This window comes from Tiliqua scincoides, chromosome 8 (assembly GCF_035046505.1).
Source record: "Tiliqua scincoides isolate rTilSci1 chromosome 8, rTilSci1.hap2, whole genome shotgun sequence".
Taxonomy (NCBI): domain Eukaryota; kingdom Metazoa; phylum Chordata; class Lepidosauria; order Squamata; family Scincidae; genus Tiliqua; species Tiliqua scincoides.
In genome coordinates this window covers 28,362,957-28,386,239 of record NC_089828.1, presented here as the reverse complement: position 1 = coordinate 28,386,239, position 23,283 = coordinate 28,362,957, and the positions used below count along the sequence as shown (strand labels likewise).

The 23,283-nt window shown below is 41.8% G+C and overlaps 2 protein-coding genes across 3 annotated transcripts in view; one reads left to right on the top strand and one right to left on the bottom strand.

Moving 5' to 3' along the window:
- The window catches only part of TEX9 (testis expressed 9), a 29,671-nt gene extending 22,587 nt beyond the window's left edge, over positions 1-7,084 (top strand). For both annotated transcript variants that reach the window (XM_066635430.1, XM_066635429.1), the window contains 4 exons: positions 3,248-3,421; positions 4,168-4,302; positions 4,892-5,026; positions 6,687-7,084. In XM_066635430.1, coding sequence (XP_066491527.1) covers positions 3,248-3,421; positions 4,168-4,302; positions 4,892-5,026; positions 6,687-6,764 — 522 coding nt within the window. In that variant the 3' untranslated portion in view covers positions 6,765-7,084. The remainder of the gene's footprint in view (positions 1-3,247; positions 3,422-4,167; positions 4,303-4,891; positions 5,027-6,686) is intronic.
- A 314-nt stretch (positions 7,085-7,398) lies between these two features.
- Positions 7,399-19,789, bottom strand: MNS1 (meiosis specific nuclear structural 1). Its single transcript, XM_066635428.1, has 10 exons — positions 19,700-19,789; positions 18,282-18,515; positions 17,041-17,168; positions 15,879-15,981; positions 13,386-13,615; positions 12,273-12,489; positions 12,085-12,192; positions 10,542-10,799; positions 9,983-10,108; positions 7,399-7,603 (listed from the first exon to the last, which is right to left on the bottom strand). Exons 1-10 carry the CDS (start codon positions 19,700-19,702, stop codon positions 7,505-7,507), a joined length of 1,506 nt encoding a protein of 501 aa, XP_066491525.1. The 5' UTR covers positions 19,703-19,789; the 3' UTR covers positions 7,399-7,504.
- Between the last annotated feature and the right edge of the window lie 3,494 nt (positions 19,790-23,283).

Sequence of the window (23,283 nt, the reverse complement as noted above, 5' to 3'; positions counted from 1 at the left end):
TCAATCATGTCCCCCCTCAAGCGTCTCTTTTCTAGGCTGAAGAGGCCCAAACGCCGTAGCCTTTCCTCATAAGGAAGGTGCCCCAGCCCCGTAATCATCTTAGTCGCTCTCTTTTGCACCTTTTCCATTTCCACTATGTCTTTTTTGAGATGCGGCGACCAGAACTGGACACAATAATCCAGGTGTGGCCTTACCATCGATTTGTATAATGGCATTATAATACTAACCGTTTTGTTCTCAATACCCTTCCTAATGATCCCAAGCATAGAATTGGCCTTCTTCACTGCCACTGCACATTGGGTCGACACTTTCATCAACCTGTCCACCACCACCCCAAGATCTCTCTCCTGATCTGTCACAGACAGCTCAGAACCCATCAGCCTATATCTAAAGTTTTGATTTTTTGCCCCAATGTGCATGACTTTACACTTACTGACATTGAAGCGCATCTGCCATTTTGCTGCCCATTCTGCCAGTCTGGAGAGATCCTTCTGGAGCTCCTCACAATCACTTCTGGTCTTTACCACTCGGAAAAGTTTGGTGTCGTCTGCAAACTTAGCCACTTCACTGCTCAACCCTGTCTCCAGGTCATTTATGAAGAGGTTGAAAAGCACCGGTCCCAGGACAGATCCTTGGGGCACACCGCTTTTCACCTCTCTCCATTGTGAAAATTGCCCATTGACACCCACTCTCTGCTTCCTGGCCTCCAACCAGTTCTCAATCCACGAGAAGACCTGTCCTCTAATTCCCAGACTGCGGAGTTTTTTCAGTAGCCTTTGGTGAGGGACCGTGTCAAACGCCTTCTGAAAGTCCAGATATATAATGTCCACGGGTTCTCCCGCATCCACATGCCTGTTGACCTTTTCAAAGAATTCTATAAGGTTTGTGAGGCAAGACTTACCCTTACAGAAGCCATGCTGACTCTCCCTCAGCAAGGCCTGTTCGTCTATGTGTTTTGAGATCCTATCTTTGATGAGGCATTCCACCATCTTACCCGGTATGGATGTTAGGCTGACCGGCCTATAGTTTCCCGGGTCCCCCCTCTTTCCCTTTTTAAAAATAGGCGTGACATTTGCTATCCTCCAATCTTCTGGCACTGTGGCCGTTTTGTGGGACAAGTTGCATACCTTAGTCAAGAGATCTGCAACTTCATTCTTCAATTCCTTAATAACCCTTGGGTGTATGCCATCAGGGCCTGGTGACTTATTGATCTTTAATTTATCAATGAGGTCTGAAACATCTTCTCTTTTAACCTCTATCTGACTTAACTCAGATTATATTTCAAACCTCACATTAAAAAGTGTTTTTCTTTTTCTAATAATTTACTTAGGGTCATATTACTTAAAAACAATGTTCATCTTTGATGGTAGATCCCACCCTTTTTGTCAATTACTTTCTTCTTATTCCCTTGTTGTATCCCACCCCAGATGTTTCACTTATGCATATGCTTTAACCAACTCCTTTCCGTATAAGATCTACTGTACCTCTCCCCATACCAGCTTTTTGACACTTTATTTACTCTGTATCTCCTGCTCACACCCACTTCCCATTCTTCCCCATCAACCTGTGCTAATTTCTCTAATGTTTTAACTCCTCCACCCCCACCCCCATAAAGTGTATTGCACTGCTGTAATTCTGCATGTCTTCTCCTTTTCCTTCACAAGCGAGTCTAGTCCAACCTGATTCTCCTCCTCCATTGTCTCAGGTGTCCCACTGCCAGACACTTTTTTCTTGCTTCATTTCTGTTCCTCTGTCAGAAGAAGAGCAGAAGGAAGTTCAAGAAACAATGTTTCTGGGTCTTTTTTCAACTCAACACCACTGTTTTAAAGATTTTTGCAGCATTCCTTTAATTTTTGCTTCCATCTTTTTCTCATTTCTTTCTTTGAACCTCACTAAAAGCTGTTCCAGAAGCTGTAGAGTGAGTGGGGTCTCTGTGATAAGTCTTTCATCCTGTTGTTACATTGTGTATTGATTCCTGCATTTCTTCTCTTGCACCACCACTGTCACTGTCCTTAAAAATCCAGTTTTCACACTCTGAAAGCTCTTTACAGATCTTTGTTTTTGCCACTTCCCCAAGAATGTTGAAAAATTCCACGAATACCAAACAAACCACAACAGCTGTAAATTCTTACTTTGATCTCAGTTAAGTCTAAAATCTTTTTCTTTTTTCAACCCTTTCCCTTCCATCTTCTTGCATGCTTTCTAACACCTTATTATTCAGTCCACTTCTTTTTTCCTCTTAAAACGAAGGAGTTCCTTCCTTGTGAACTCCTTTCTACTTGCTCCATTGTTAATTAGTCTTATTGACTGTCAGATTCTCACCTGGTAAAAGATCTTCACCACTTGCCTTAGAAATGCAAAGTTCAGGGAAGTTTACCCCTTCAGAGCACTCAAACTGTGTTGTATCTCAAGCTGCCTCTTCAGCTAGTTGACACAGGAGTGAAGATTGTAAAAAAAATGAAGACCGTAGGTTCTGCTGTGTTCCCTTTTTAATTCCAGGGAGCATAAATTGTCTTCCGCACAAACTGTTTCAAGGAGCTCTCAAAGTAGTCTGTCAACAAGCTATGCCCTCAACAGGAAAACCTCTGCAGATTTTCTTGATTTACCCCAATTCATTTTTGATTTTATTCTGCCCTTAAGGATACTTGCAAATTGCTTTAACATAGAGATGCCTGGTGGGAAGAATCTCAAAGAAACTGGCAAATTGTCTTTTTTATGGTACTTTCCCAGCTGCACCCTTAGCGGTGAAGCTAGCTGAATCCTGGCAGCGAAGAGGCAACCATCCCATGTGCAACTCTTTAGTAACAGGAAAGATTGGACTATCATTCCTTTAACTCTTCATATTCCATGTTAAAATCCATTTTTGCAGTTTATATATCCCACCCTATCCTGATGTGGTCCAGGGCAAATAACAGCAATTTGTTTGCTTATCAATTTATTCCCTGGCTTTTGATCAAAATAAAAATATACGTTATTTGATCTTGAGGCCACTTATAATGCAAATAACTCGGGAGTCCCTTACTCCTCTGGCCAATCTCCCACTCACTTTTCCAGTCCCTGGGCCACTGGCAGCTGGAGCAGAGAGGACAAATTCTTCTAACCTATATCTTACTCACAAACTGCAAGTATCTTATTGAAGTTGCTTTAAAAAAATATGGAGTTTTCAGCTTTCTCTAGTTAAATTTCAAAAACATGTAGTTAGTAATTGGGATCCCAAGTTTAATTATGTTACATTACATGTCTACAGGATGATGAGAATCGGAATTTAAACAACCAACTTAAAGATAAGGAAGAAGAGCGTGGAAGGCTGCAGCGAACAGCCAGTTTACAACAGTCCCAAATAGAGAAATACAAAGTGCTATCTGAAGAAGCAAACAGAAAAAGTGAGGGGTTGCAGCAGCAGCTTTCTATGCTAGAAAAGGTAATAAGGCCCTCTTATTTTCAGTCAAAGGACCACCACTAAGTTGTCAACACTACTCTTTGTGTGTAAAAATCACCAGCTGCTTTCCTGGAATAACCAAACCCAGGAAGGCAGAGGAGACCCGCTCACTGCACTTGAGTCTAAGCCTTCTCCATGCACCTGGGCCATGAACCAGGGCAAATTGTTTTCCCTCCCTCTTTTTTGCTACAGAAGTTCTTCAGCTCTGGAGTGTTTGCTGAAGGGGTATAATTTACTCCTCACTCAAAACTCTCCTGCTTCTCTCGGTCAGTGGGTGGGTGATGTGCACTGATATATTTCCAACTGCTAAAGTAGATGTTCAGCTATGAAAAGAGCAGCAATAAACAGTTGTAAAACCATATAACAAAATCAGCAAAACTTTAGAAATGTTGCCACAGTAAAAAGCAGTGGCATTTCTTGCTGGAACAGAATGGGCTCATCAACCTTCTGATAACCAGCAAGGAAGGGGGTGGATTGATGAACTCATCCAAGAGGCAACAACAGTAGCATCACTACAGAGTGTTTTGTGTCCTCCCCTTTGGCTTTCCTCTCTGAATAATCTAGTGGGGTGCCCCCCATCTGTGTCAAGACAGGGCTTGGGAGCTCCTCCCTAGTCTCCCGCTGTGGCTGCTATTGTTAGTTAAACTGGAAGGTGGGAAACTCCACCCCCACAATGGTGTGTGTATGTGTAACAATAGATCTTTTCTCTGTTTTGGCTCATTGCATAGGAACTTGAGAATCTCAAGAGAGCACAAAAGCAGGCTTCCGCCAGCCAAGGTACAATGGAAGTCCGCTTGAACAGAGCACTTGAGGAAGCAGAGAGATATAAAATGGAGCTGAATAAACTGAAGCAAAGTAACAAGGTAGGCCTTGGATTCATATTAAAAATGAACATGTCTGGGTTGCAGACTGATCCTGAATTCATGGATATTTAGAGAAATAGCCCCATGCCTTGGTGTTTTCCCACTTTGTCCTCATATTGACCCTGTAAACTGGGTGAGGCTGAGCAATTGGCCAGCAAAGTCACCAACTGAGCTTCATAGCTGAACAAGGATTTGAACCCTTATCTTGACACTCTAGCCCCCTCCGTCTGTTATTAATGCTGTCTGCATTGGTATGTTCCTAATACTGGGGTGTAAAACTCAAAACTGAAATAAGATTTCTGCAGATCTCCAGAATCAATTATGTATCCAATTTACATATCCAGCCACCATATGAGATCTCCTGCCTTAGGGACACACAATAATAATCTCCTGACTACTGAATCTTTCTTTTTGAAATGGAACATTCTGGGTTCTGCTTCGTTCTAGGGCACAAAAATTAAGACAATTTCTTGCACTAGTCTCCTATAAATTGCTTGTGTAGTTCCCTACACACTACAGTAGGACACATGCAAAAACTTTGAAGTTTGTGCTCCTTAAAATGAAAAGAGTGTTGTTCCTCTCCAACCAGGATGCTGTCAACCAGGAACAGAAAAAGTTTGAAGAACTAAAAAGCGAGAACAAGAGACTAGAAAAACAAAAGGGAGAGCTGATGGCAGGTTTCAAGAAGCAATTGAAATTGATTGATATTTTGAAGAGGCAAAAGGCAAGTTCTGACCTACACTAATTTTTACTGTATTAAGGCTGGACCATGTTTTAGATTAAAGAGCACTGGGCAATGCACAACTTTTCTCTGAAATGAAAATAGCTAATCACTATTAATTTTGATGTGCTGAACATGAAATTGACAATTGGTTCTAAATGCCAGGGATGCTAGTCACTTCTGATTCCTGAGTCTGTGCTCAAACCCCCCCCCCTTGATTTGAGTTGCCCAGGAGTCATAACAGGCGGCCATCACGACTCATCCAGAGCTGTTTTCTGAGTTATTTTGACTCGTCCAAGTCTTTTTGAGAAATGTGTTGAGTCGTGAAAGTGGCAAAAAAAGCCAAGCAAGCAAACACGCACACAAAACAGTCACACACACAAGAGTCTTGACTCGAGTCTATTCTAGTCTTTTCATTAAGGTAAAACCTGAGTCAGTTCCCCAGTTTGACATGCATGACTTGAGTTGCAACAAGTTGCAAAAAACACACGTTTTGGTGACTCAAGTCTGAGTTGCGGCCCTTCTGTGCTAAACGCATTGCATATGTAGGTGCTGGAAAAGAAGTGAACACTTTCCAGTACATGTCTCTGGAACTGTCTGTTGTGGATCTCTCACTGTTGTTGATTTTGCGTTTTATCATATTCATGTTCAGCACCTCAAAATCTATAAGAAATGACTAACTTAATCTTGGGAGTATTACCTTTGTAAAAAATTTGTTGTCCTGTGGAATTGGTCAAGGGAAAAAATGCAGTTATGAAATGCTTGCTGTAGGGGTCACAGTGCATTCATTGTCCCTACTTTGTGACCTCAAATTGATTCACAAGGTAGATCAGACACAAAATTACAATTGAGCCATTTTAGTACTTAGGCTTTTCTTCCTGGTTTTGCACCAGTGTTTCCCAGAGTGGCAGGGAGTCTGCTGCTATTTCCCTTCTCAGAGAAGTCGGCAATCTTAGCTTTTTACTACAGAATAACTTAAGTAGGACTCTGTCTGAACAAATATACAGGGGTCCCCATTCCTACGGATCCAATATTCACAGTTTGTTATCTGCGGATCAGGTCTTGGGTGCCCTGGCACATGTGCACCCCGCCAGAGGCAAAGGGAGTCTGAGCTCAGCAGAGGCCAGGGCCAGATGTCCTCGGACTTTGCCGGGCTCAGACTGAGCTTTAGAGCTCAAATCACATGACTTCCAGTTTCACAGAGAAACAGGAAATAACCTTTAATACCTTACAAGGCATCAGGAGGCCCTGGAAGACTTCACCAGTCTTTAAGGAAAAATTAATTTCAATTAAGCCTTGAAGTGAAGCACCTTTCTAAGCCCTTGGAAGATGACTGATTGATGGATTGTCTTCTTAAGGACTCTTATCTTACATTGCAAAGGTCAGCAAGGCTGTTTTTAAATCACTGGAGCAAAGAAACTTTGTTTTTTAAATTGATTTGCTATAGTGCATTTTTTGCCATCCACATGAGTGCTTGAAAGGAACCCACTTGAGTGCTTGGAAGGAACCCATGCGAATGAGTCTCAACCTGTACTTTTAATTTCATTCCTGCATGTAGTTATAAAGCTAAGCTTTATATTAGGATAATTTACTCTTCTGAAGAATGACAAAATTTCTATTTATTACTGTCACCTATCAAACAATGAATAATTTTTTTTCTTAGATGCACATTGAAGCTGCGAAGATGCTTTCTTTTACTGAAGAGGAGTTTATGAAGGCCCTTGAATGGGGAAATTCCTAGATCAATATTCAATGAACTGTGCTGTGAATTAACGTTTAGCACTATAGTGGAGCAAGTTAAAATTGGATTCACTTTAAAACAGCAGAGTTGTTACAGATAGCACAGTACCTGCTATCCTTCCCTTACTGTCATTGTTTTTACTAGCTTTTTTCAAGTTCTTTCAAACCTAGCAAGGTAGGAGATATATGGCTACAAGTTACTAGCCTTCTACAACTTGGACTTGTTAATTCATGCATTCCACTATAACCAAAGAGTCTCTTAAATTTTACATCAGTAACTTAGCAAAGTCATTCATTTTTAAAATAAAGTTATTACTTCCCGAGCTTTGTCTTTTTTCACCTTAAGTGAATAACCTTTAAGTTGGTATTTTACATAAACTCTCAGCTGCTCATGCCAAAGCTTGCTGTCTACCATGTTATAATTCCATGACTTGAAGGGCAAATTTTCATTGTTTCTGAACTTCTACATGTGTGAAATTGATTATTGAACAGGTTACAAACATTGCAGCTGTTTACTCTGGAAGCATTAAGTATAAACACTCATTATCAGACCTTATTATTCCAGCCATCTCTACTTTTGGAGATGAAATCCTGTGCTCGGTTTTCAAAGTAAGGACAAAATGCAAACTGAAAAATAGTTTCACAGAAATTTATCACTATAAAAGTTACTGTTTGAAGTGTACATGGAAAGATTTAGAAATTTTTCATTTAGCAGGTAACATTCAGTAACAAAATGAAATCTCAAGTGACTTCTTTAAGTCCATCATTTTTTCTCTTCTGGTAAGCTTGCTTGAATTCTTCACCAAGCATGTTAACATCTTGCTCATTTTTAAGAATTCCCTAAATGCAAAGACAGAAGCAAGTTAGTTTGTGTCAACCTAACACCTGTAAAGGATACTGCTCTCATGAACAACTCCTCACTGTTTAACAAAAAATGAAATTACAGCATCCAATTTAAGTCATGTAAAAATACTTGAATCAAACTTAATACTAGTTTTGGAGAAGGAAGAGTTTAAGCTTCCTTCTCCAACACTGGTGTTCAGTTTGATTCAAGTATTTAAAGTTTACCAGTTTTTAACCCAAAAGTACACCATTTTTTAAATATGAGGCAGTTTTGAGGACAGGGAATCTTATTTCTTTAGCTACATAAATTGTATTGTTATTAGGAATATCTAAATACCACTTTAACAATTCTAAGTGATTCAAAACCGTTTATCCAGTTTTAAATTCTGGTTTTTCCTTCCTGGGATTCATGGGCCTTTTTGTACAACTCTTGATGATTCAGCCTTGTACCTTTTTCCACTATGATTAAATATTGGGGAGGGAAGACCAGGAATTTTTAACATCTTCAGTCTTTTATCATGTTTTGGTGCAACTATACCTACTTTATCTCTCTCTCTCTCTCTCTCTCTCTCTCTCACACACACACACACACACACACACACACACACACACACACACACAAAGTAGTGTGGACCATCATTTTACAATGGTAATCTGTTCTAGAAACCCCATTGTATTGTGAAAACATTGTAATGTGAACCTAGCCGCATTTTTTTTTTTTTGGTAATTCATTCCAAGACCTTGGCCTTTGCAGTTTCTGCCACAGAAGTAAGTATAGTTGGTTCTTGGGTTAGGTTTCTGGAAAACCTAATGGATACGAAGGTAGCAGAGACAGTCTATGGGGAAAATGAGGTTAGGTTCCAGGGGACCCTCTTTATCATACATTCTTGACAGTGGTTCTCACACATTTAGCACTGGGACCCACTTTTTAGAATGAGAATCTGTCAGGACCCACCAGAAGTGATGTCATGATCGGAAGTGACATTATCAAGCAGGAACATTTTTAACAATCCTAGGCTGCAGTCCTACCCACACTTACCCAGGAGTAAGTCCCATTGACTATCATTGTTAAAAGCATATACATAGTCGCCTGTTAAAAGTACAGCTGTGTAACATTTCCCCAAATGCAGTCACATGCCAGGGTAGCATCAAGTCTAACGTATTAAAAATAAAGTATTGAAATGAATGGGGATCCACCTGAAATTGGCTCACGACCCACATTTTGAGAAACACTGCTCTATGAACTTGAATCTTAACTTGAAGTCTATGGGGCTGGGTTATAGTGAGGGCTCATCAACATCTCCAACATCTGATACTTCCTCCTCTGTGCTGGCTATCCCTTGATTCATTGAAGGTTGCTGGCCCAACAATGAAGCCTTAGAGTTCAACTGTGGGGAGAGTTGCTTCACCCATCCTTCTCTTCTACCTGTCTTTGAGCATCTTTCCTGGGTTTCCCCAGATCAGCCCTTAGGTAACCTTCCAGAGACCTCTTATCATTGCCAGGGTTGTGAAGGTTCAGCTATAGTGCCCAAGATGGTGGGGCAAGTCTGGAACTGGATGCAAATATGTCAGATGATTCCCCATGGGCAATATTAATGCCTGTTTGATCTGGAAACTTGCCCTAATCCAAAAAACTTTCTAAAAAAAAATCAGGAGTATAATTGGCTGGACTTCCCACCCTGCGCCAAGTGCACCAGCACAGTATTTACAGATAACTAGAACAGAGTCACAAATAATGAGAGGTAGGTGGCAATTCTGCCAGTTGCGGATAAGTGAATTCACAGATAGTGAATTAGCATATAAAGAGAACTGACTGTGTTTCCCTCTTTAAAAGATGCCTACTGAAATTTTTAGGGGCTATGGTTACATAGTGTCATAATTCATAAAACAGAAATTACAAGGATGTATCCTTCCTTCAATGTACACAGCCACAATGTTTAAAATACTGCCACCAGCTGAGAGGCTAGAAGACTTTGCATCAGCATTCACATCTGCTGTATCCTTCCCTCTATATGCACAGCCATAACTTTTAAAACACTACTGACTGAGACATCAAATGCTTGTATTTACATTACTGACTGGCTTATCACCCAAAAGATCCTGTTGTTGGCAATCATGAGTCCACTGTAAGCAAATTATATAGTGAACCTTGTTTTACTATGGAGACTCAACTGTAAAGTAACTTGATTGTAAAGTGAGGGTCCATTGTTTGAGTAAATTGAATGTCTCAAGTCAGAATTATGATACAGCATTTAAGCTACAAAGCACTATGTCATTGAAAGGAAGCATCCCCAGCACCCAGAAAACAAGGGTTTGGGTTTTTTTTCTGATGAACTATCCTGCTCCTACTTAACCATTAACCTGTGCTCAACTTACTCTGGGAAGATATCCCAAAAGTTTTACTGCATGTTCCTTAAGCAGCTTCTGCCGCTCTTCCTCAATAATATCATTTACAAATCCTTGTCTTCTTTCTTCCAGTTGTCTTTCTTCAAGTTCACGCTCCTGCAAAAACACATTTTTCTAATTAATTGCAAAATGACATTTTACTTTCTCTTGCTGACACTGACCTCAATTTGAAAATCCTCCATCCCAAACACAGATGGCCCTCCAAGCCACACACACCAGTGACTTTCAAAAGTTCTAACATTTTGTTCTACAAAAAATGCCTGACCTGGAACAATCTATGCATATGTTAAGGTGAATTTAACTAAAATCATAACTTTTTTCTGAAGCCAGGAATTTCAGAATGTAGCATTTGTAGTATTTGAGAAGTGCTGAGATGTACTGGCAGCTGCATCATATTGTGCCAACAATTGGCACAATCCTTTGAAATCTAGCCCCATTACATCTAGCATGATGTCATGATTTCCACTTGGAAGTTTTAGTTTTGACTGGGTTCAGATCAAACTCTGATGTCAGAAAAAGTTTGACTCACCTTGTCTGTAAGGAATTGTTTGCGCCGTTCTTCAATAAGCTTTGCCACCTCCTTCCTGTGTTCCAGCTGCTTCATTCTTCGTTTCTGAGCATTCATCTGTTCAATACGATCATCCTCTGCAAACTTGGCTAGCATGGTCTGGCGGAAGGCTTCCTCTTCCTCCCTCCTCGCCTGCAGCAGCATCACTTTCATGGCCAACTGCTCTTCATATGACCGTCGCAACTCTAAGCGCTGTCTAATTTTCTTCTCCATCTCTTCCTACAGATAGTAAATGGAACAAGACCTGTGCTTTATACTCGTATATATATTATTAATACACCAACTGCCCTGTGAGGGGAAGGAGTAGAAAAGCAATGTTATGTTCCTCTCTTCCATCTTCCTTTCTACTGTAGTGATTTTCCATTGTTCGAGTTCAAGTAAAGCTGCTCTGAGAGCCTTGACAGCTGAAGGGATACAGATCGTTTAACTACACAGTAGTTATATATCACACAACTACATTTTGTTCTGTCAATTCACAAGGCATTTCGTTTCTCCATAGGGCAGTGCATTTCTTGTAAGAAAAACACAAGATACCACTTCCTTCCAAAACACATTCAGACACCCTTTCCACTAACACACTGATTCCGGATATCCAGCTGACCTGAGCAGGATGACTGCTCCCTGGCAAATGACACGCACTGATTCTCACTGGATAGGTAAAGATAACTGCATCTCTTAATGCCCCATCACCTCAACCTGATCTGAGAATGTGTGGTTTCAGGATAGCATTAGATATCCTTCTCAGTTTCTCTTCTAAAATCAGTCTTGGTTAAATGTTCCATATCCTCAAATCCTCACATGCAACAACAAAAGGATGAATGCAACTGCACATGAGGATCTTCAAACATGCACCTGTGGAACAGATCATGGCTATCCAGCTGGAAAGACCCACAGAGTACAGCAAGCACTGAAGAGGTGACCCAAGCTCAAGAACTTTTAAGAAAAGCTGCTCTAGGGCAAGTATATCTGGTTGCTCTTTGTGTCAAATCCTTAAAATAAAGTCCAGGAATTTTCCAGGCTCTCCTATGCATTACAATGTAACTGAGCTAACTAGAACACACTTCTAAAGATCAACATGGATCCAACACCTATCACATAGACAGAAAAGGTCCTATGGAAAGTCACAATTTAACCTGAATGTTGATTGAGATTGTGTTCTCCTGCCCTTTTTACAGATTTCACCCCCTCTAAAATTAAGATGTGGGATAAAACAACTGTATATTGTTACCCGAGTCTGAAGAAAAACAAGGACTTGAAAAAGTGATGTATCTTACAATGCTATGAACAACTTTTAAGTTATAATCACTGGAGCAAGAAACGAACTGCTTACATTCTTCAAATTGACCATCACACAACAGCCAATACAGAAGGAGATGGGGAGGAATGGAGAACAGACTGTTATTTGCGGTTGTTTTAAAAAGTATACTGAAGTACAGGTCTGTATAATACCATGCGCCCACCCTCATCCCTTGAAGTAGGGTGGGCTTCAACTCAGATCACTTACCAGCTCCTTCTTTCGATCAGATTCTGCTAATTCCTCATAATACAGTTCTGCTCGGATTTGTTCTAGTTCTTCTCGCTCTCGCTGCTCTCGTTCCAGATTTTCTGCAATCTGCCACAAGAATGAAGGAAAGTTTTAGAGGACTGTCACCTCTTGGAATGAATTGAGGATATTTAAGATATATTCAATACCGTTTGTGTGAGCTTTCGTTTTCTCTCCTCATCTTGGTGGACTTTTGCCATCCTGTTATCTTCTCTTTGCTGCCACATGTTAGCAAATTCCATGATTTTCCTGTTTTCCTCTTCCATCTCTTCACGCTGCCTTTTCCTCCGTATAGCCTGGTCTTTCTTAAATTCTTCTATGAATCTCTGAGTTGCTTTCATTTTTTCTAGTCGTTTTTGTTTTGCCCTACAAAACATATGAAATGTAGATATTAGGAATATTTCTAGATGTAATCTTACTAAAAATATACAATTCCTCTATCCACCCCAAAAAATCTTAAAGATCCTCTCCTTCCTGTGGGTTCAATCTCCATGACATCCACCTCTCACCTGGTGCATTAAAGATACTCAGATGTATGCCTTGTTCCAAAACATAAAGGCAGCTGCACTTCAGTTCTTTGCCAATTATGAGAGCAGCTATGACTGTACATCAAATTACCCCATTACAACTGCACATCTCCATATCAAAGAGGGGTGTTTGACCTTAAAATTCACAATCATGGGCCCAGTAGCTCAGAAGTCACTTAGGACCAAATCCTATCCAACTTTCTAGCCCTGGTGTAGCAGTGACATTGGGGTGTTGTGCTATAACTTGTGGTGGGAGGGTTGTTATGGAGGCCTTCACAAGGTAATTCCCTCCACAAAAAGGGAATGTTTGTTCCCTTGCCTTAGGGCTGCAATGCAGCTGCACCAGCACAGTTGGATAGGATTGGATCCTTAGGATGCAATCCTATGTGTATAAGTATAGGGAGTGTGCCCCATAAACCAGAATTAGACTTCTGGGTAAACATGTATAAGATTGTGCTATTAGTCCCACCTCACTGCTCTGAGGAAGGAGCAACCAAACATTCCTAACATGTTCATCCATCAGGAAGCACCAGGACCAACAGACACCACTGGCCAGAAGCATCCATCAAATAAGAAGCACATCTGACTTGGAAGCATTTCTTACCATGCATTACGCTGGTTTAATATAAAGCATGCAAGATCCAACCAACAATTATTATATATTTTCTATTCAGTCACAGTATGCCTATGTGAAAAAATAACATTAATAAACACACTACCACCAGTGAAACTAACATTTCATCTTCATCATAGATCTTTCTCACAATGTCATCAATCAAGAGCTTGTCTCTTAAAAACTCCTCATAAGCAGTCTGCTTTCGTATCTCCTGTTCCTCCAGTTGTTTTTCCAGTTCTTGCTGGTAAAGGACTTTCTCCTGACTCCGCTTTGATTCAGCAGCACTCTCTTCCTTGACTGCTCTCTCTTGTGCTTCCTTCATTGCTTTGGCTAGCTCTGCATCAGATTTCTGTTGTTACAAAAGAAGAGAGCAGTCCAGTTTTTGTAACTTAAATATTCTGGAGTGACAAATTTCAGAGTCCTCATACACCAGCGGATAAACACAGAGGATATACTAATGAATCTATTTGCATAATTATCCTGAAGTACTAGCTGTCCAAATTTTCTCAGCAACTATAGTGATTCTTTTATACTAGAGCATGTATGTATACTGACTAATCCTCTCAAGCAGGGGTGTCCAAACTTTTTGGCAGGAGGGCCACATCATCTCTCTGACACTGTGTCGGGGGCCAGGAAAAATGGAATTAATTCACATTTCAAATTTGAATAAATTTACACAAATGAATATATTAGAGACATAATTTATATGAACGAATGAAGGTCTTGTGATAGCTCTAGGCCTATAAAATGCCTTGCACAAAGCAAGATCAGCCTTTACTACTGCTGCTGCATCACAGATATGAAACAACAAGCAGAGGAGGGGTCCCACAGCTGATGTGAGAGGTCAAATAGTCACCCTCATGATGAGAGCAGTTGCGCTGAGCCAGCGCAGGCTCCAGCAAGTCTCTGGATGGCCAGGGTCTCATTGGAGATTGAGAGCTCCCCGCAGGCCAGATTGGGAGTCCTCGAGGGCTGAAAGTGGCCCTGGGCCAGGGTTTGGGCACCCCTGCTCTCAAGCAAGGTGATGGAACATGGAAATAAAGTTATAGAACCAATGTATTATGGAAGCCTTTGAAAAAAGGCCGACACTAGGACATGGGTTTAGAATGCCAAACAACTTGGCACCATTATAGAACATTTCAGTGTCATTCAGAATGTTTTCTAAAATGCACCATTTAATTTTTACATCAGTGTTTCTCAACGTTTGCCGTACCACTTCATATGGTTCTCCTTTTCTAAGTACCATCAGAAGTAACTGGTAATGACATCATTACCAATTACTTCTGAGTTGGGAGGCCAGACACGACGCAACAAACACAGGGGCAATGGGACAAACACTACTAAAAAGCTTAGAGTGGACAGGAGGACTTTTTCGAGCACAGAGAAGCATGTAGGAGGCTCCAAAGCAACTGTTTGTTGTGTCACATTCCTGGTCTTATGATCAGGTGGCAGATGTCCAGGGGTCCCATGAGTATCACCAGATACCACCTCAAGTACCACTGGTGGTACCTGTACCACTGGTTGAGAAACAGTTTTACATTATTTGATAGTAATAAAGATTACTCTTGGAAACATGCTGCTGGAAAAGTTTGAACTATGACGTGGACAATGGACCTCTATGTAAGAAACAATGTCACATATTTGCTGTAAATTTTAACTAGCTGCTTAGATTTAATCCCTTTGTTTTTTAGTCTTTAGAAGCCAACACTGTTATTAGCACCAGCATGAAGCTTCCGGGGTGACCCTGGGCCAGTTGTGGGCAGAGTTCTTTTTTTTATGTAGAAAGAAAATGCAAAAGTGAAGTTCCCAGCATGGTTATTTTAAAAAGGCAAAAATGGCATTCCCTTATTGAAATCCATTGTATGGAGGTCACCATGTTGTCACCATACACGGCATACAGTATGGAGGCAGCCATATTTAATAATAATAATAACAAAAACAACAACAACTTTATTTTTACCCCGCCTTTCTCCCCGAAGGGACTCAAGGCGGCTTATATTTGTGACAGGTTCCTCTATTCGTTTCTATTGAAAATAGGTAGAAGTGATGTAAGCATAGTGGCGGCCAACTTTTCTAGCTCAGACCTCGCTCAAAGAAATTCTAGCATGACTAGCACACGAGAACCTAAAAAAAGAACGCAACTTGAATGCATTGGAAGTAAAAAAAAAAAAAGGCTGTCTAGCACTTCGAGCACTAGAAGCTAAAAAAAGAACATAGCCACTATCTCTCATCCTCACCTACTTCACAGGGTTGTTGTTGTGAGGATACAAGGAAGGGGAAAGTTTCATGTATACCACCCTAAGCTCCTTGGAGGTAACGTGGTAGATAAATGTGAAATAAAATTGTTATGACTTCTAAACCAAGTTTTAGCTTGATAGATTAGATTAGATTGATATAAATGAAAATAAAGAAAAAGCTTACGGTTAAACAAACCTTCTTTTAAACTAACTAATCCATTTTCCAAAACAGCATGACCAGAAGTTGGTAATGTAATTTTTTAAAAAGTGGAATTAAGTTAATCACTTTACAAAACCTGCTTGCATTCTCTGCTTTAACAGAATAGATGCATCTTTATTAGTATACAATCCTCTCAAGTTTATATGCTCAGTTACCATTTTTTCATATTTTAGAACTTCTTTCTCAGCAATTTGGGCAGCTCTTTCTTTATTTACATAAGCAGATTTCAGTTTCTTCTCCAGCTCCCGAAGTTCAATACTAAAAAACAAAATTATCAAAAAGGATAAGACAAACTAAAGTGGGGGAGCAGACAATAAAAGGGAATGGTAGTCAAGGGGTGGTAGTGGAATTATATTAATACAGTATAGCACAAAAGGGAGAAAAGCAGTCAGCATTGCAGTCTTATGTACCTCAACTAGAATGATGTTCCATTTAAAATTAAGATGTTAGGAACCTGGTGTACAGTACGTGTATTTAGGATTAGGCTCAAGTCCCCATAAACCGTACATTATGCCACTAACCAGAGCCTTACATGGCAGAGTTCATGCAAGAGAAAGTATACATTTTCTATTACTACATTATGTAGATGTGCAATTTCACTGATGCTGCTTTGCAGTGTTTTCTTGTCATATGACAGTGTTCTTCAGCCTTGGGGTCAGAACCCCAGTGGGGTCGCAAAGCTATAGTTGTGGGGTTATGGCAACTTATGAAAAAGGTTGAAGACCACTGAACTTGAGCACCACCAGGTAAAGGGACAGGCATCTGGTGTACACCTTCAGGTACCAGGAGATTGTGTCTCAGTCCTGTTCAGGTTTTTAGCAATTGTGCTAAAATAGCTTTCACTAATGCCAGGCTTCATGGTAACTTTCTGCTCTCTCTAACAAGAATATCTGACTACAGTGAACAGTGCTGGGAGGGCGTAATGAGGGTGAGGAGTGAGTGGTGATGGGGCAGGATGGGCAGATAGGGTCCTGGGAGGGGGGCAAGATCAAAGGTGGGTATCATACTTTAATTATTGTGGTCAAGACACAAAAAATGGTTGAAGACCACTATCTTATGACTTAAACACGACTGCTCACCCCATGGTGCTTCTTCAGGTGAAGTCCCGCAGCTCCCCCCACAAGCATCTCCCTGCTGTCTATGCCACATAACAAAATGAAAGGGAGATAACTTTGTTCAAAACTGCCTCTCCCACGTTCCTTTGTCACCTGTCACTGCAAACAATCTAAAGAAGTCTGGCTTTTAAGAGCATATAACTCTCCAAGTTCAGGAATAACTGCAATTTATCACTGTTTCTATTGGTGAAAAAAATAATACCTGTTCTCTCTTATTTGCTGCCTCATTTTTTCATCTTTCAGCTTATCATGGTTTAATCTTGCCAATTCAGCTGCCAGTTTTTCTTCCTGTTCCAACTCCAGTGCTTTCAGTCTTTTACTCTCTTCTGCCTGAGCAGAGCAGAACATTTGACAAATTGGAATTGTACTTTAATTCTTAAATACTTCTAGAATTTAAGCAAAAAAGTAGATTTTCCCCAACTCTTAGCAATCTCTAATAAGAAACATCTTCTAGACACCAGATATCTTTACCTCGCTGGAAGATCTCGTAGGAATGCCTTAAAAGAAATGAGTAATGTAATCAGTAATCATTCATGCTAAATCTTCCACAGAATGAAAATAATCTGCTTCAATTCAAACATACTCTTCAGGTCTGCTCTGTTATTGTGCCAAAAATTATGTTGTGTAATGTGACAGAAGATAACTACATTTGCTTTTTAAAAGGGATATGGTGTTCTCCAATGATATCAGTGTTTTGGGAATTTAGAGACATAACACAGCTGATGTTTCTTCTGGTTAAGGAACAGCCTATTGTCTGAAAAAGCAGGAACAGTTTTTAAAGGGAGATTGATGACAAAACTAGAAATGAAAATTTGGCAACATTTCAAAAATCTCTTAACATAAAACAAACAAACAAACAAACAATCTACTCAACCTTAAAATGTTTTCATTAAACACTTTTAATATGAGATATATCATTGTTTCTAACCATCCTAAGTTTGTACAACTTGCACTGCTATGTGGAACAATGGAATCTTACTACTGGAAGAGGTTCTTTGGGTCATGAAAGCTCAACACAAAGCAAGATACTTTATGCAGCCTTGAGCACCAGCTGCCTGCCCTGCCTTTGACAGCCTCTGGGGAAGTAAATTCCACAACCCACCTAAGCAGTTTTCTTCACTGATGAAATGTGGCTATGATTGGTTCTTGTTTCCCAATGTTAAACTTGAACCTACCAATCTTCTTCCTATCCCTTTCACCTGCAGTTTGTTGCCACACAAATATCATGAGCAGCTAGACTTCACTGTCATTTCCTCTCTTTCCATCTGGGACCACATCCAGCTTTGATATCAAGAAAGGGGCATCTGCCATGCCTTTTCAACTGTGGCACTAAGCACATCAAACTCAAACTTACTTCTGAACAAATATGCAACAAATTGAACTGTTACTCATGCCTAGAACAGTGAAGGAGGAATTCCTTGCCTCCAGCTGAAGCTGACTCACCCTCTGGATGGCTTCCTCAATGCGCTGCTCTTCTTCCTCCTCTCTGAGCATCCGTGTGACACGCTTCTTTTCAACACGATCCTCCGCTTCCCACATCACCTCCAGCTGATGTACTTGCTGCACACTCTTTTCATGTGCACTCTCCTTCATGGTTCGGAAGTATTCAGCATGATACCGCTTCTCCAATTCCTGGGCTGCCGTCAGCTGTTGCCGACCACTTTTCCGCACCAACGCCTGCAAGGAAGCAAAGGTACAAAGCAGTCAGACATACAAGAGTTTTCATAAACATGAGAAATTTGGGCAAGCAGCACATCACCAGGCAGCCCAGCAGTATCCACTATGGGAACACATGCTGTTGCAACCTGCACTCCAAAACTACATAAGATGGCCACAAGCTCCCTTGTTGTTTGACTGCAGGAATGTCTTGTATTTACACCACTCAATCTTTCCAAGTCTGAAACTGCAATAACTGAAGGCAGGGGCCCTAACTCAGTGGTGGAAAACCTGCCTTGCAGAAGGTCCCAGTTTCAATCTCTGGCAGCATCTCCAGGCAGGACTGGAAAAGAAATCCACTCTATGAGAGATCTTGGAAAAGTCCCTGTCAGGGAGGACAGTACTAACCCAGATGAATCAGTATAAGGCAGCTTTATATGTGCATATGGATAACCTCTTCCCTTAAAATCAGTCCAATCAGTGTTGCCTGGCATCAAACTGAATAACTTTAGTTCTGGTGAAGACTCCATATATATGGTTTACTATTTTTAAGGGTAGGTTTAGAGCTCTGGTGTTTTTAACAGGCTTGATTGGTGTTTTTAACAGTGCTTGAAATTCTGCTGCCATTGCTTTATTGTTTGTGTATGTGCTTCACCACCTCCCCCCCCCCCCACACACACACACAATGGTGCTCAGTCCCAGGAAAATGCAGATAGAACTGCAGCCTCAGAGCCCAATCCTATGCAGTCTACTCCGAAGTAAGGCCCATCATAGTCAATGGGGCTTACTCCCAGGCAAGTGTGGACAGGACTGCAGCCTCAGAGCCCAATCCTATGCAGGTCTACTCAGAAGTAAGGCCCATCATAGTCAATGGGGCATACTCCAAGCAAGTGTGGACAGGACTACAGCTTCAGAGCCCAATCCTAAGCAGGTCTACTCAGAAGTAAGGACCATCATAGTCAATTGGGCTTACTCCCAGGAAAGTGTGGATCTTAGCCTTATAGTCTTAGCCTATAAAAAAATCAATTGACCAAGAAGAGCTTCATCAACAGCCCTGCAAGGCAGGCCAGTGCCGCCCCATCGGACCTCACAGGAGAGGCTGAAGCCGCAGCGATATGGCCGCGGCGCTACGGAGACCCGAAAACGGGGCTTCGGAGGGGAGGAGGCCCTTCCACAGGCGGACCCAAAGCGAGGAAGCCACTCACCATCTTTCCCCCCGAGTGCGCCAAGTCCACTCGACCCTCCGCCCGCCACGCTCCAGCTGAAGCGCACCGTTGCCCTAGCAACGAGAACCGGGAGAGAAACTTCCGGCGAAAGCTTAGGACACCGTCCCGCCTTTTCCTCTCTCTTTTGATTGGATGCAACCCGCGCTCCAATTGGAGCTTGCGACCCATTCCCGCCTTATCCTCACTCCTGAGAGGATGTAACCCGCGCTCCAATTGGAGTTTACGACACATTTCCGCCTTCTCCTCTGGATTGGATGCAACCTTCTCTCCAATTGGAGCTTACGACACATTCCCGCCGATTCCTCTCTCTCTCTCTCTACTGAGAGGATGTAACCTACGCTCCAATTGGCCTATCCTGGGACTTGACTGAGCCTTGGTGAGGATCGTTTCTAGAGAGGAGGGGGGATGATGAGTGAGAGCCTCCGTCTCCTAGGCGACCTCCACGCCTGCGCAGTTCTGTCCTCTGGGCCTCCCTCCCTTCAGAGGCTGTTTGTGCCTCAGACCCCAAAGGGGAGGGTCCCTGCTAGTGTCCTGTACATGCCTCTCTTGTGCCCCCAAATGGAGGCGTCTCAGTTAGTGGTCCCTGAATGTAAAGAAGCCTCTGACTCCATGAGTTTCAGGGAGGCATCTTGTACACTCTAATGGGGTCCATTCAAGCAGGAGTTAAAACACTCACAGTGTGCAAGTCTATGCAGGAGGAAGCCCCTCTGTGTTCAACTCCCATTTAAGAATATAAGAACAGCCCCACTGGATCAGGCCATAGGCCCATCTAGTCCAGCTTCCTGTATCTCACAGTGGCCCACCAAATGCCCCAGGGAGCACACCAGATAACAAGAGACCTCATCCTGGTGCCCTCCCTTGCATCTGGCATTCTGACATAGCCCATTTCTACAATCAGGAGGTTGCACATACACATCATGGCACCCACTAGGTGGGTGGTGAGCTCATTTAAGGTGGGTCCCCATTCATTTCAATATTTTAGTTTTAATATAATAGACTTGATGCAACCATGGGAAGTGACTGCATTTGGGGAAATGCTACAGACCTGTAGCTACTATGCATATTTTTTAAACAATGATAGTAAATGGGACTTACTCCTGGGTAAGTGTGAGTAGGATTGCAGCCTAGGATTGCTAAAAATTTTCCTGCCTGATGATGTCACTTCCGGTCATGTCATCACTTCTGGTGGGTCCTGACAGATTTTCATTCTCAAAAGTGGGTCCCGGTGCTAAATGTGTGAGAACCACTGATATATAGTATATCTGTGTAAACATTTGCTAGACGCTCCCTAAAGACTCTCTCCCCTCCACTAAAATCAAGTGTCAGGAAAGTTAGGACACACTAAAGAAGATATTTCTTTAACCCAGCGTGTGATTAGCCTGTGGAACTCCTTGCCACAGGATGTGGTTACATCTCCAAAATGTGTACACTGTAAAAACTGTAATACTATCATCCCCATTTATCAGCTTCAGAGTTGTTATGCAAAAGGAATGTAAAGACACAGGGCCCAATGTAGCAGCACAAGATGCTGCTTTGGGGAGCACCCAAGGCTTTTGGGGGCCTTGGTGCTTGGTGGGAGACACACAAGACTGTATCTTGTTGCCTGAAGGAGAGTGCTAAAGCAGAAGCACTCTGAGGGTTTGAAAGTTAGAACTCGAGCAGCAAAGAGTTAGAGCAATGAATAAAACAACAGACATGTATAGAAGTGAGATGCAGAAGGAAGGCTGCTGGGATTCAGCCTTCTCTGGCTTTTATTCCCTCTCAGACAATACACAACAGGCTGGGGTTTTCCATTCTCTTATCTTGTTTACAGTACTAAGCTATGAGTCAGAAGTCTGTGGCTTCTGCTTAACGAGAACAAGGCAGAGGCTTCTAGATGTGTCTAGATGCCAACGCAGGTGTGCCTGCACTTGTTGCCATGTCTCTAAAAGTTTAATGTTCTGTGCATTTTCCTACAGCCCAATCCTATCTAACTTTCCAGCACCAGTGCAGCTGCAATGCAGCCCCAAGCTGAGGGAGAACAAATGTTTCCCTACCTTGAGGAGACCTCTGTGACTGCCCACCACCACCACAAGATGCAGTGCACACCCCACTGGCACGGCTGCACTGGCACTGGAAAATTGGATAGGATTGGGTGGTTCAGGGTCAACAACCCTCTGAGCTTCTTGAAGAGTGAAATAAGAATTTAATAAATGAAGAACTTGAGATCTCATACTCTTCAGTTTGTCAAGCTGAGAGCACTGTTAAGGGACATGTTATTCATTGATACTGTTCCTGAGCTAGTAGGTCTCATTGTGATTCATATCACATGAACCCACCATCTTTTGCTTTATTTGCTTTATTTTCTATAAGCAAGTTTGTGGCATTCACTTGACTATATTGGCCAATGTTTTGTCTTGCTAAAGTCTTATGTTAAAGCTGTGTATATCTGCAATTTGGGAACATACAAAAAGGCTCCCAGGATAACAAACCTCTGCATTCTCTTTGGTAGAGACAGGGAATCCTGTTCCTCAAATTGTTACTGTTGGTGCAACTTTATTTTGTCTTATATCTAGATAATGCATCTTTTGACAACAATACTCCTTTGTGCTCTGTTTTGACAATCAAATTTGTTAAGGAGTTGCCTTGTTAAAAGATGGCATAATTTGCCTATATGCAGCTTCTCTGAGCCCTGAAGATTATGGCCATAAAAACACAGAATGTGCCTCTTGGGGATGGAGTGGTGCTACATGTTTCCCAGTTGATTATAGGCATAATATAGCCATATAGCCTCTCAAGGCTATATTAAATATAGCCTATAGAAGCTATAGTCGAAATAGCCTATCAAAGCAGCTCTTGAATACAATCCACAAAAGGGTACTATCAGTAAGGGATACATGGATGTTTTTTTCATGGAAGTCCCTTCTGGCCCCAGTAGCGGGTGCCACCATCCAGGTTCCAAGCAATTTTTCCCTTCCAGAAGAAGCTGCACGTGGCCTTCAGGTGATGGTAAAGTTGTCAAAACCCAGAACCAGTTCTTCTCTTTGATGTGCTTTTATTCTTGAATAAAACCTTTTGACCTCCTTCCAAGGGAGGCTTAGTTTCTATAAGGTGCAATTAGTTCACATTACAAGCCTGATTTCATATCAGATAAATAGGGCAAGGCCATTGGCTGACTGAGGGCCCAATCCTATCCAACTTTCTAGCTCCAATGCAGCTGCAATGTACCACCATAGGATGCAGCACATGTCCCATTGGCATGGCTGCATCAGCGCTGGAATGTTGGATATGATTTGGCCCTGAGATTCTAGCACACTTCTCCACCACACTTCCTCTTCTATTCCCCTCCTTCCTTTTTTAAGATAAGGAACAGCCAAGGTGGCAGCTGGTGAATTACCAGGTAAGGGGGGGGGGCATTTGGCACAAAGACTCAGGTATCAGAAGTTATTGGGCTGGCCCTGAAAATAAAGCAATTTTACAATACTGTGTAACTACAGGACGTGCCTTATTGGCTACTGCAGGAGACACAAACTAGGACTTGTCCTTTATGAATGTGGCTTCAGCAGCAGAACTGAACAAGAAGG